Raw genomic sequence first — 12,224 nt, 5'->3', positions numbered from 1 at the left:
CGTTATTAAATACTATTATCTGTTTCCGAAGGAAAATAATAATCAGAATAAAAACTATATTTTAATATATTAAATAATCATGAGCAAAGTTTCTAAAAGAACTTCTAAACTATAATATAAATATATTTTTGTACAAGTAACTTACCCAGCAGATATATACTTAGCTATAGACTCGGTCGTCCCGACAGAATTTCAAAACTCGCGCACACGCGACAGGTAGGTCAGGTGATCCATTCCCGCCGCTGGGTGGGCGGGGTCTGAAACTATTCCCGTTTTCTAAGCCATAATTTTCTCTGTCGGTTTTAAACGGCAACACCTATTGTTCGTTCCTCCCATCTTGGATTTCAACTCGTTTTGCCGAGAATTTGGATTGGGTTTTTTGGTGACTATTCTTTTTTTTCTCTGGCTTGGCATACGCTTATTGTGGACTGTTTTTTCGACTTTGTTTTGACTACTCTTTTCACGATGTCTGACGCTAAGGCTTCAACCTATGTTTAGAGTTTGCAGTAGGGAAGACTGTAGGTTAGGCTGCCTAAATCGGCATTGGATCCGCATAGTATTTGCGCTAAAAATGCAGGGAGAATGAATGTTCTTTATTAACACCTGTGTGGAATGCGAGAACCTTACGGAGCTTGAATGGAAGGAATTGTCATCATATGTTAGGAAGCTTGAGAGAGAATAGATGAGGAAGGCTTCAGCTAGGTCATCTAGTAGATCTTGCTCCTTAGAACAGAAATTACTCTCCATCTAACAATTTTCCCTTAGCCTCAGCTTGCTTCTCCCTTTCTGAATCCAAAGATTCTTCGTCAGAGAGGGGAAAATGTAAAAGCTTCAATTAAGAAAAACTTCAACAAAGCTCAGCTACGAGCTCTAAACCAAGGTAAGAGTGGTGATAGTGAACTTGTGCAGTGTCCCCAGTGCAGTGGAGGGGGCGTCTGACCGTTCCTCATTGCTCCTAGGCCTAGACCCTCTTCCCAAACTCCCAGGACCAGGGGAGGAGGAATGTCGAAAGCCGCAGGGAGGATGCAGAAACATCCCCAACGGTCAGGCGTCCCTTCGGCAGATCCTGTTGTTAAGTCCCAGGGGCTGCCTCGGATTGCCGCAGAAAAAGGCGTGCCTAAAGGAGTGTTTTTCGGCCTCAGACTCTTCCTCTCCTAGACGAGGATGGAGTTTCGGCCTCCCGTTCGCGAGCCCTTTGAAGAGAGCCTGGAAGGCTCCTAAAGGAGACGCTGCTGACTCCAGCCCAGAGCGTTTTTCCCGAGGATTGGCCTTCGGGACCTAAGAAGACTAGACAAGAGGAGCCTGCTCTTCAGGATCCGACCAAGAAGTTTTTGGTTAATCTGCAAGAAGCAATTAGCTTCGCTCGTAGGCTCTTTTGCTAAGGACTGGCTACAAGGAGGAAGATGTCTCTCCCCTGTTTTAAGAGTTCCGCTAAGCGTCCTTCTTCGTATAGAGAGAACTCTCACGATCTCCAGGACGTTTATCGCCTTCGTCGAGAGGACTCGTCGGATAGGAGTTGTTTCTCCTGAGAGAAGAGCCCCTTTCGCCCTATAGGCTGTCTTCCCGAAGCGCCCTCTTTAGACACAGCGCATCGAGCAGAAAAGTCTCGATCGGTTTAGGTGCAGGAACCGGGAAACTGATTTAGGTATCAGGATCCTTGGGTCTTCAGGACCAGGAACCAGACAGGCGCAAAAGAGGCAGCAAGACGCAAGAAAGGACGTCAAGAGCCTCTTAGAACTCTGATTCAGGACGTCAGGATTCTGCTAGAAGGCAGGAATCAGGACGCTATGAGCCAGGACCGCCATGAGTCAGGGCGCCAGGAGTCAGGGCGCCAGGAGTCAGGGCGCCAGGAGTCAGGGGGCCGTCAGGAGTCAGGGCGCCAGGAGTTAGGACGCCAGAAAACAGGACGCCCCAGGAGTACGTTAGGCGTCAAGTGTTAGGCGCCAAGAGCCTGTTAAGCGTCAGGAATCAGGACGCGGGGATCTTTTCAAGCGCCCTGAATCAGGACGCCAGGAGCCTAGCAAGCGCCACGAACCCGACGAACCTAGACAACAAGAGTCTAGTAGGCACAAGAGTGTTTGCCGACAGACAGGAGCCTCACTCTTCGTATAGGGAGTTCTAATGTTCCGCGCTCCCCTTCTCGGGAAAGGAGTTCTTCTCCGGGAAGAGCCAAGATCACTCAAAAACGATCTCCTTCTGTAGATCAGTTGGACCCAGGTATCGGAAGACGAAGAGCCTGTAAATTGATAGCAGTTTCGGACTACAAGAGACTTTCTCTTTGCTGCTAAAGGAGTTCGGAGACTCCCTTCATCCTGCGGTGGACCCTCCTTCACCAGGATCGTTGATGTCCAGCACTAAAGCTCTCAAATCGTCTTCCTTCGTTAAGATGCGCCCCGCTCTTTGTATGAAAACAGGCATTGAAAACTTTTTCAGAGTGGTTGACTTCCAGAAGGGAAGCGGGCAAGACAGTTTTTTTCCTGCCCTCCTTCCAAGTTAACAGGCAAACCAGGAAGGTGGTACGAGACCAAGAGCGATGGGGTTTAGGTCTGCCTTCTTCTTCCGCGGATGCGGATTTTGCTTCCTTAGTGGACTCTGCTAGGAGGAAGTCGTTGCTGTCTGCTAATGCGACTTGGGGCATGTGTGAGCTGGACCACCTTCTAAAGGGCCTCTTTAAAAACCCTAGAAGTCTTCAACTTTATGGACTGGGCTTTACGGAGCATTAGCGAAGAGAGCTCAGGACAACGGACTTTGTACCATGGAGGAAACTTTCGAGCGTCCTGGCTTGCCTGGACAGAGCAGTCATGGACGGTTCTGTGGAAGTTGCCCATCTTTTTGGAACGGGAGGGAGTATTGAAGAAGAGATCTGTCTTTAGCTCTTTCTTTAGCAAGAGCAGATCAACCCCTTGCAAAGACATCTCTTCTTTTTGCTTCCCTTTATCCCCGCACCTTTTTCCCTTTCCACAGAGACGGTTAGAGAGGTTTCGAAATCTCTTACGGAGAAGGCAACTCAAGATCTCCTCACGCTACAGCCAAGAAGTTTAGGCCGGCAGTGCCGATAGAGAAGAAAGAGAGACCCTCTTTTGTTCAGCCCGGGGCCCTTTCGAGGGGCTCCTCTCTAGACGCCCCTCTTAGAGGTCGAAGACCAGAGAGAAAGAGTAGACCATCTAGAAGGTCCTTCGGAAGTCTAGATGAACAGCAAGTCCTCCAGACGAAAGTAGGCGCCAGGCTACTCCACTTTGCCAAAGTCTGGGCGCAGAAGGGAGCGGACTCCTGGTCCCTCTCTATCCTGAAAAAGGATACTTGATCCCCTTCAGGGAGAATCCTCCCTTGACGACAACTCCAAGGGAGTTTGACCCGCCGAGAATACTCGGATCCGGTCCGAAAGCTTGCTATGTTGCAAGCAGTGGAACAGATGATTTCCAAGGAAGCGGTAGAACTGGTTCAAGATCTCCAGTCTCCAGGATTCTACAATCGGCTATTCCTGTACCGAAAGCATCGGGGGGATGGAGACCAGTTCTAGACGTCAGTGCCCTGAATTTCTTTGTCTTGAAGAAGAAATTTTCAATGGAGACGTCTTCCTCTGTTCTATCTGCTCTTCGTCCAGGGGACTGGATGGTGTCCCTGACCTTCAGGATGCGTATTTCCATGTGCCAATTCATCCGGCAGCAAGGAAGTATCTGAGGTTCATGTTCCAAGGGAAAGTGTTCCAGTTCCGAGCGATGTGCTTCGGACTTTCGACTGCCCTCAAGTCTTTACGGACATCATGAAGAATGTAGCTTATTGGCTACATCTGGTAAGGATCAGGATCTCGTTATATCTGGACGATTGGCTAATAAGAGCCCAATCGGAGAAAAAAATGTCTGGAGGACCTTTTAGTTACTCTAAAGTTTGACAAAGTCCTTAGGACTTTTAGTAAATCACGAGAAATCCATGCTGACTCCCCAGCAAAGTATTGTCTATCTGGGGATTCAGATGGATTCTCGGGATTTTCTAGCGTAATCCTTCGCAGTATGGAGAGAACGCTGCCTAGAAAAGGTGTCAGTCTTCTTAAGGAAAGAACATTGTTCCGCAGGGAATGGATGAGCTTGCTGGGGACCCCTCTCCTCGATGGAACAGTTCGTTTCCTTAGGAAGACTTCACCTACGACCCCTTCAATTTTATCTGAAGGAGAAGTGGGATTGGAAGTCCAACAATCTGGGAGAGACTTTTCCAATCTCGAACGGATCAAGGAGAATATCCATTGGTGGTTAGATCCACAGAAACTAAGCAAAGGAATCTCCCTTCGCTTACAGAACCCGCGCCTAGCGTTGTTTGCAGACGCCTCAGATTCAGGTGGGGTAGCGACCCTAGTTCGCAAGAAGTGTCAGGCATTTGGGAAGGAGAACAAGTGTCCTGGCACATCAACAAGAAGAGCTAACAGCCATTCATCTAGCTTTGGTTCATTTCGAGGAACAGGTCTCAGGTCTGGGGATTCAGATTCACTCGGACAACACAACAGCCCTCGCTTATATAAAGAAGCAAGGGGGGACGCATTCCTTTTCCCTGTACGAATCAGCAAAGGATCTGCTGATTTGGCACAGGAAAGGAAGATCTCTCTCCTCACAAGGTTTGTGCAGGGAGAGAAAAATGTCCGTGCAGATCTGTTAAGACAGAAAAGAACAAGTCCTACCCACGGAATGGACTCTCAATCCTCAGATTTGCAACAACTTTGGCATCTGTGGGGAAGGCCCAATATAGACCTGTTCGCGACCACCAAGAATCACAGATTAGAAACCTATTGCTCCCCGATCTCGATCCTCAAGCAGTAGCAGTAGACAGCTTTCTGCTAGATTGGACGGGCTTGGACGCATACGCCTTCCCTCCTTTCAAGATAGTAGGAGAAGTGTTGAGGAAGTTCGCTTGCTCGGAAGGAACAAGAATGACCCTCATCGCTCCCTTTTGGCCGGCTCTCGATTGGTTTCACAGAGGTGCTGGAGTGGTTAGTGGATTTTCCAAGATCGCTTCCACTAAGGAACGATCTTCTCAAACAACCCCACATTCGACAGGTTTCACAAAAACAAAAAAACTCCCCGCTCTAAGTCTGACCGCCTTCAGACTGTCGAAGGACTTGTCAGAGCAAGGGGCTTTTCACGAGAAGTGGCGAAGGCTATTGCAAGAGCCAGAAGAGTCTCCACTTCTAAAGTATATCAGTTTGAAGTGGGAGTTGTTTAGAAGATGGTGTAAGGAAAAGAAAAGATATCCTCCTCCAGTACCTCTGTAACTGAAATCGCAGATTTTTCTCCTATATTTGAGAAAAGACTGTAACCTGGCAGTTTCAACAGTGAAGGGTTACAGAAGTATGCTGGCCTCAGTTTTTCGACATAGAGGAATAGATCTGACAAACAATAAAGATCTTCATGACCTTATAAGGTCTTTTGAGACCACGAAAGAACATGTAATCAAGAAGCCTAGCTGGACTTGGATGTGGTCCTCAAGTTCCTAATGTCGGAAAAATTTTGTACCGTCTCACGCAGCTTCGTTTTAGGGACTTAACAAGAAAGTCTTTATTCCTTTTTGCGTTAGCAACAGCCAAGAGAGTGAGCGAGTTGCAAGCTTTGGAAGGTAAAGTGGGGTTTAAGAAAGATTCAGCGATTTGCTCCTTTCGACCATTTTTTCTAGCGAAAAATGAAAATCCCTCAAAGCCTTGGCCAAGAAGCTTTGAGATAAAAGGAATATCTTCATTAACAGGGAGAGAACTAGAAAGGACTTTGTGTCCAGTCAGGGCACTCAAGTTCTACCTGGAGAAGAAGAAGTTGCTGAAAGTAGTAGAAGAAAGTCTTTGGTGCTCTGTAAGAGATCCGAAAAGAGCGATTTCTAAGAACGCCCTTACATTCTTCATAAAAGATGTAATAAGGGAAGCTCACCTAATGCGAAGAAGAGCATTTCAAGGTTCTCAGAGTGAGAGCTCATGAAGTGAGAGCCATAGCTACGTCGATGGCATTTCACAAAACATGGTCGCTTCAGGCTCTTATAGAGTCGACATTTTGGAGATGTAATTCGGTGTTCGCCTCGAATTACCTAAGAGATGTTAAAATTTCGTACGAAAAGTGCTTTGCTCTGGGAGCGTATGTTTCGGCGAATTCAGTGCTGGAGTAAGGGGCTGAGGCTAATCCTTCCTATTTAGTTTATTTAAGGCTTAAATTACTGTTTATTGGTGGTTGTTTTTATTGTTTATTGTCAGAGGGAATAGGGACCCTCTTACATTCATAGATTGTAACAAGACTAACATGGTCAGGTGATCGGGATTGCTTCAGTGCTCTTTGTGATTTGTTTAATAACCTTAACTCTGTCATGTAAGAGGGCGAGTCTCCATTGATATGACAAAAGGTCAAGGCTCTACCATGTAAGTGGGTCAGCCCCCATTGGTACGATCCAGTATAGGCTCTGTCGCGTAAGCGGGCTAGCCCCCATTGACACGATCCAAAGAGTTATTCAACCATAGGTTCATTCCTCGTTGAAACTCTTGAGGCAAGCAGACTCATCGACAGTAGTCATGAAGTCTTCAGCCCAATAAGGTAGGAACTATGGATTATGTTATCCAAGAACATAGGTTGTTTTTTCCTGTTTTTTAATGTATTTAGTTTAAATATTATTTTGTTTTTAGCTGTCTCTTGCCCGCCACCAAAGGTGCCAATCAGCTAAGTATATATCTGCTGGGTAAGTTACTTGTACAAAAATGATATTGTTAAGATACATAAAGTTTGTACATACTTACCTGGCAGATATATACGATTAATGGCCCCCCACCCAGCCTCCCCTCAGGAGACAGGTGGAAGAGAAATTATGGCTTAGAAAACGGGAATAGTTCCAGAACCCCACCGCCACCCAGCGGCGGGAATGGTGGGGATCACCTGACCTACCTGTCGCGTGTGCCGCGAGTTTTGAAATTCTGTCGGGACGACCGAGTCTATAGCTAAGTATATATCTGCCAGGTAAGTATGTACAAAACTTTATTGTATCTTAACAATATCATTTCTAAATTACACATTTAACAAATCTACATAAAATCACATTTTGCACATGCACTGGAACCTTGACATACGATTGCCCTAATATACGAATGTTTTGAGATACAATAGAAAATTTGCGAAAATATATGCTTTGATATACAACAAAATATTTGAGATACGATTTTGCGATGAGTGATAGTTGTGTAGGCGACCGATAAGTGGCGTTCAGTCTGTTTGTTTGTAGGTGCTGAATCGTTAACACGTCGTTGTGTTGTTGGTTGTATTTGTGGCTATTTTTCGTGTTATTTTGTCTATTTTATTATTAACCATGGGTCCCAAAGCTGATAAGAAAAAACCCAAGAAAATTATTTCAATGGAAGCAAAACATGCAATGATAGCAAAGCATGAACATGGCGTTCGTATCATCGATTTGGCAAACGAGTATGGTCGAAATCCTTCTACAATATCCACGATCATCAAGCAGAAGGAAGCTATAAAGAAGCTGCAACCTTCCAAAGGCATCACCATTATTTCTAAACTACGAACTGATTAAAAAAAATAAATAAAAAATAGTTTAGCAATGTTATTTCATTTGTGTTTATTACGTAGTTATTAGTGTACGTACGTAATAAAAAGAGAACAAATCGTTCCCTGCCACCCCTCCATACCTCCTCCCCCTGCTGGCCTCACGTCATCTTCCGTTGTGGTAAGTAAAATTACTTTCTTTTTTTATTGATTTTATTAACATTTATTATCATTTATCACATTACTATGTTATTTTATCATTAGTATGTGTGTTATTACTCATTTATTTGTGTATAAATTGTGTATAGTAGATGTAATTTAGCTGTGTTTTGGTGTGGTTTCATAGCAATAGAACGGATTAATACATATTACATTATTTTAAATGGGAAAAAATGCTTTGAGATACAACTGTTTTGATATACGACGATGGTAACGGAACAAATTAAATTTGTATGTCAAGGTTCCAGTGTATATATCTATGTCGCTAACTTTTTCAATCTATGCACCGAGTTTCTGGCACTACTAATGTGTGTTCAAATCTCAAATTCTAAAAACTGTACGGCATGGAACAAAATATTTCAAATTCTGAAGTTAATTGGATGTGACTGCTAATTATATATGTTAATTTAATTATCGTTCCTTTTTAGGCTGTTAAAACATTTTCCTCCCATGGTGAGAATCAAACATCTTATCCATACATTTCAAATGATCAAGAAACACTAGGTTTCATTAGTTTCCCCTCACTAAAACTTATGGCACCAATCTTTGTCATCTTCCTTTGTTACTTTTGCTCCTAAATGTTCCAGTTGTGGAAACTTTAGAGCAATGAACCTGCCAACATATCGCAAACCCTATTCTTCTTCTTCTTCTATGGCATCTTCCCATGTTTGTTCTTCAACTTCCTGGGCTTTGAAGTCATCACTTTGATCATCCTTATTAAATACTGGTAAGCAAAATAAAATTGCTGATATACTGGGTTCTTTCTGAAGGGAATTTCCTTCGTCTTCGAATGATGCTTCTTGCTTGTCAGGGACGTGGGAAAATGAAGTGGATGTTACATTTTCACTGTTGCAGTTTTAAACGTTGCTCTTTGAGCTTAAAAGTGTGCTGTCTTTTCCTGAAAGGTGGGCTCTGAGATGATGTTTAAAGGCAACTGGTGATGGGTGCTGATCGTACGCTACCATTTGACTTTTGGAACCAAAAAAGTGCCTGATTTAGTCTGTAATTTAGAGTATACGTCATGCCAAGTTTTTATTTTGCCATTTTCAGCAAGTTAGACTTTTCTTCACTTTCATTTCTCTAGCAGTTCTATTCATGTCTTGAAAGATTTTGTCTTGCATTTACAGATTTAGTCACGTAAGCATTTCTTGATGATTTTCTATCTGTTGGCAGTCGAGAATAAAATGGATCAAACTATCCATCAACAAGCCGAATGAAATGGCTTGTAATTTTCCAGCCCTTCTCTTCAAATACCCGTGATTGTCGAAGTGATCAAAAAGATTTAAAAGTACTTTTGGACAGCAGTTGCACGGCAAGTTTAACTTTCATTCGTTGCATACCTATAATAACATTGATATGTTTTTCAGAAAGTTTATAAGCTGTCCGAAGATCACTTCATTCCTCTTTCTTAGCTCTCTAACTGGACCATTCTGAGCGTACGTACTACATACAGTTGCCTTAAAGTGTTCCTTTACCACATCCCCTTATGTTTCATGAAAATGGTCTGGTAACACAGCAATGATGCCTGTTTGTCTTGTAACGACAAACGTGAATGGTCGAGATATTGGATGTTAATGCTCATATTTTCTAATATTAATGATATAAGAATAATAGTTTATATTACCAGTGAATTAAGTTGTTAAATATATAGAAAAATCGTATAGTAACAGAATAATAAAAATAGCAAAGGTGAAAATCATAGTAAGTCCTTATTAACCATAATCGTCAACCTTTGTTCCATTCAGGTGTGGCTGCTGCAGGCGTTTGCTGCGATCATACTTTTGTTCATGGTAGAACATTATTTAATGTCAATTTCACACCCTCACCGATAATGCTGTGTGTCTGTGGGCGGCGACGCAGCGATATTAGTGAGGGTGTGAAACATGTTGTTGAAGTCAAACTAAGTCAAACTAACTGTTTCAAATATCTCGTTCAATATTTAAAATTTCCCTCCACATGTGACCTAACAAAACATCAAGAAGAAATCATCAATTGTATTCTCATTTTTATGAAAGTAAACTCCACGATGATCATTCGCAGAATAGTGAGGTTCATACGAGTTCATGACAACTGTGGTGGTAGTTTGAGAATTCATTGGTCGTCAAAGACCCACTTAATGACGGAATTACCCTGAGTAATGTAATTAAGTGCTTTGTAAGGTATTTCACTTTTAATACTGAATATTTATATGTACACAATTAGCAATTTGACCTTGCAACCAGACACACCTTAAATGGTTTGAGACATAGAAATAAGAGCTGGATTTAATTACTTTTGCTTTCAGTATTCATCAGGTTTTGATTTTATTTCTTTACATTTAACTTAAATGACTCCAATTTCATTTGAGCTGGTCATAATCATTGCTAAGAAGTAAAACACCCAAGATTTTTGTGATTATATAATTTGAGTTTTTTTTTCATTAAAAGCAGCTGGTTTCATCAGTGAATTTATAGTAAATATCTGAAAACCATGTAGTATTACACACTTGTCATGTTCAGTGTTTTTCACAACCATAATTTCGTATTAGCCTTTGTTATAGGACTCAAGCAATACGTTTCTTTATGCTTTCTCTTACTTACAGTGTATGTAATTCATTAGAAAAACATACTCTATACTTTGTCTTCATTAAATTGACTGATTGACTTTCATGAATTTAATTGGTATACGTTCCTCTTTTGTGATTAGTTTGTCCTTTACTGGGCCTGCATTGTGTCCCCTTTTTTAAAAAATATTATAGTCTGTGTACATAGAAAACGACAGTGGTTTTTATGCAAAACTATGTTATTTTACATGTTTAATCAGTGGAGTCTAGTGCCTGGAAAAGCTGTTCATAGTCTAGATGTAAAATATTCCCCGATAATGGACATTCCTGTTTACGAATACTCGAATATCTTGATGCTATTATTAAGGAATTCTGCCGTCTTGATCGTTCATTCTAATTAAGATTTAGACTGTTGCCAAGAACTATGCGTGTCTCTTACGTTACATATTGCGGTGTAACGCTCCCAGGGATCTTTCATTCCCTGCAGTATAAAATTTTGGAGGTTCCAATGCTTGCAAGTTGCAGAGAGTATAAAGTGTCATCCTAAAATAGTGCATATTTTTTGTTTCATTTTTATGAATATTTTATTCTCATGTGCTTTCTTTTGTTTGGTTTGTGGATTGATCTTTCCTTAGTTGTTAAGTCAAAATTTATAGGTACTTGTTTTTGCTACCTTTTTCTCTTTAAATAGTTTATCATTTATGGACGTATTCTACTTTTGAACCCTCTCCAAACTGTATCCCTGACTTCACTTGATGTCATAATCTTGCAAAAGAGACTATTTTTAATAGCATATACATACATTTTCAGAACTGCAGCTCTCACCTTGGTATAGGAAATACTGAATGGCTGAAAGGCCCTCAGCTCTTGTTTTTATTGCCCACATTACATAGTTCAACAGCGGACATTAATTTTGGTGTTTTTGGGAAATTCATTTGATGCCTGTCATCTGTCATTTGCTTTTTTTTTTCTTTCTTTTTTTTAACAGACGACCTGTCCATCCAAGACATGCAGTCAGAATCTATTATGCTAATACTAGTGACAGCTAGTGTACTACTGGCACAGAACCTCTGGCTATACCTGGCTTTTCATTCCCTGTGCTGTAGTCTGCTTCTTCAGTTTACTTCTGATGCTCTTGACTTGGTCTGTCATATTTACTATCTTTGGATTTTCATCTCCAAATTCTAAAGAAGTCAAAGAACAGTGTCTCGATGGCTTTCCCATTGACCTACGTAAAAGCCGTGTGTTGTACTTTATGAAATGTGTAGAATATCTTCGAGTTTGTCCATTGTGCTCATGTAAGTTTAGATACATGAAATATTCTCATCCATTTTAATCATGTCTTTCTACACTTTTAGGGTGATGGTGCTGGATCAAGGCCAGATCGCTGAGTTTGACTCTCCGTCAGCCCTCTTGAAAAGTGTGGATTCCTTGTTTTACAAGATGGTCAAAGATGCAGGGATGATCTGAACATTGATCGATAGATTTTGATCTGTTTTAAAGTCATGTTATTTATAGATGAATAAAATGGTTAGATATCTCATGATTTTCTTTCAAAATTAGTGTTTAAATTAACATTGTCCCAATAAATACTGTTCTTTTAAGAACAAAACCTTTGTTGCAGGCCCTTTGAGAATCTAGAAACACAGGTTGCTATGTTTAAACTAGTTTAGAATATAATTTTTTTTAGAGACAAGCCAAGTCAAATATAGAGTACAGAACATAGTCTGACAAAAATGAACATCCCCTTGCAATCCAAATTAAAATTACCATTTCATAGGAGAATGAAATCGGTGCGTGGGGACTGATGTCTGTATCATAAGCGCCTCAGCGGTGTTGTGGGTGGTATGGTATTAGCTTCGCACTTAGGTTGGTCGTTGTTCGATTCTCGGCCATTTCATTGAGGAGTGAGAAATGTGTATTTGTTCCGACACGGCATACAAACCTTC

General features: G+C 41.6%; 1 protein-coding gene across 1 annotated transcript in view; it reads left to right on the top strand.

Moving 5' to 3' along the window:
* The window catches only part of LOC135204872 (multidrug resistance-associated protein 1-like), a 62,899-nt gene extending 51,084 nt beyond the window's left edge, over nt 1-11,815 (top strand). Inside the window, 1 exon segment of the mRNA XM_064235094.1 lies at nt 11,634-11,815. Within this exon segment, the coding sequence (XP_064091164.1) occupies nt 11,634-11,745 (112 nt within the window). The 3' untranslated portion in view covers nt 11,746-11,815.
* Nucleotides 11,816-12,224: the final 409 nt, after the last annotated feature.

The sequence above is a fragment of the Macrobrachium nipponense genome, chromosome 47 (genome assembly GCF_015104395.2).
Source record: "Macrobrachium nipponense isolate FS-2020 chromosome 47, ASM1510439v2, whole genome shotgun sequence".
NCBI classification, from domain to species: Eukaryota; Metazoa; Arthropoda; class Malacostraca; order Decapoda; family Palaemonidae; genus Macrobrachium; species Macrobrachium nipponense.
Note: the sequence above shows the minus strand (reverse complement) of the source record. Positions and strands in the feature narration are given on the sequence as shown.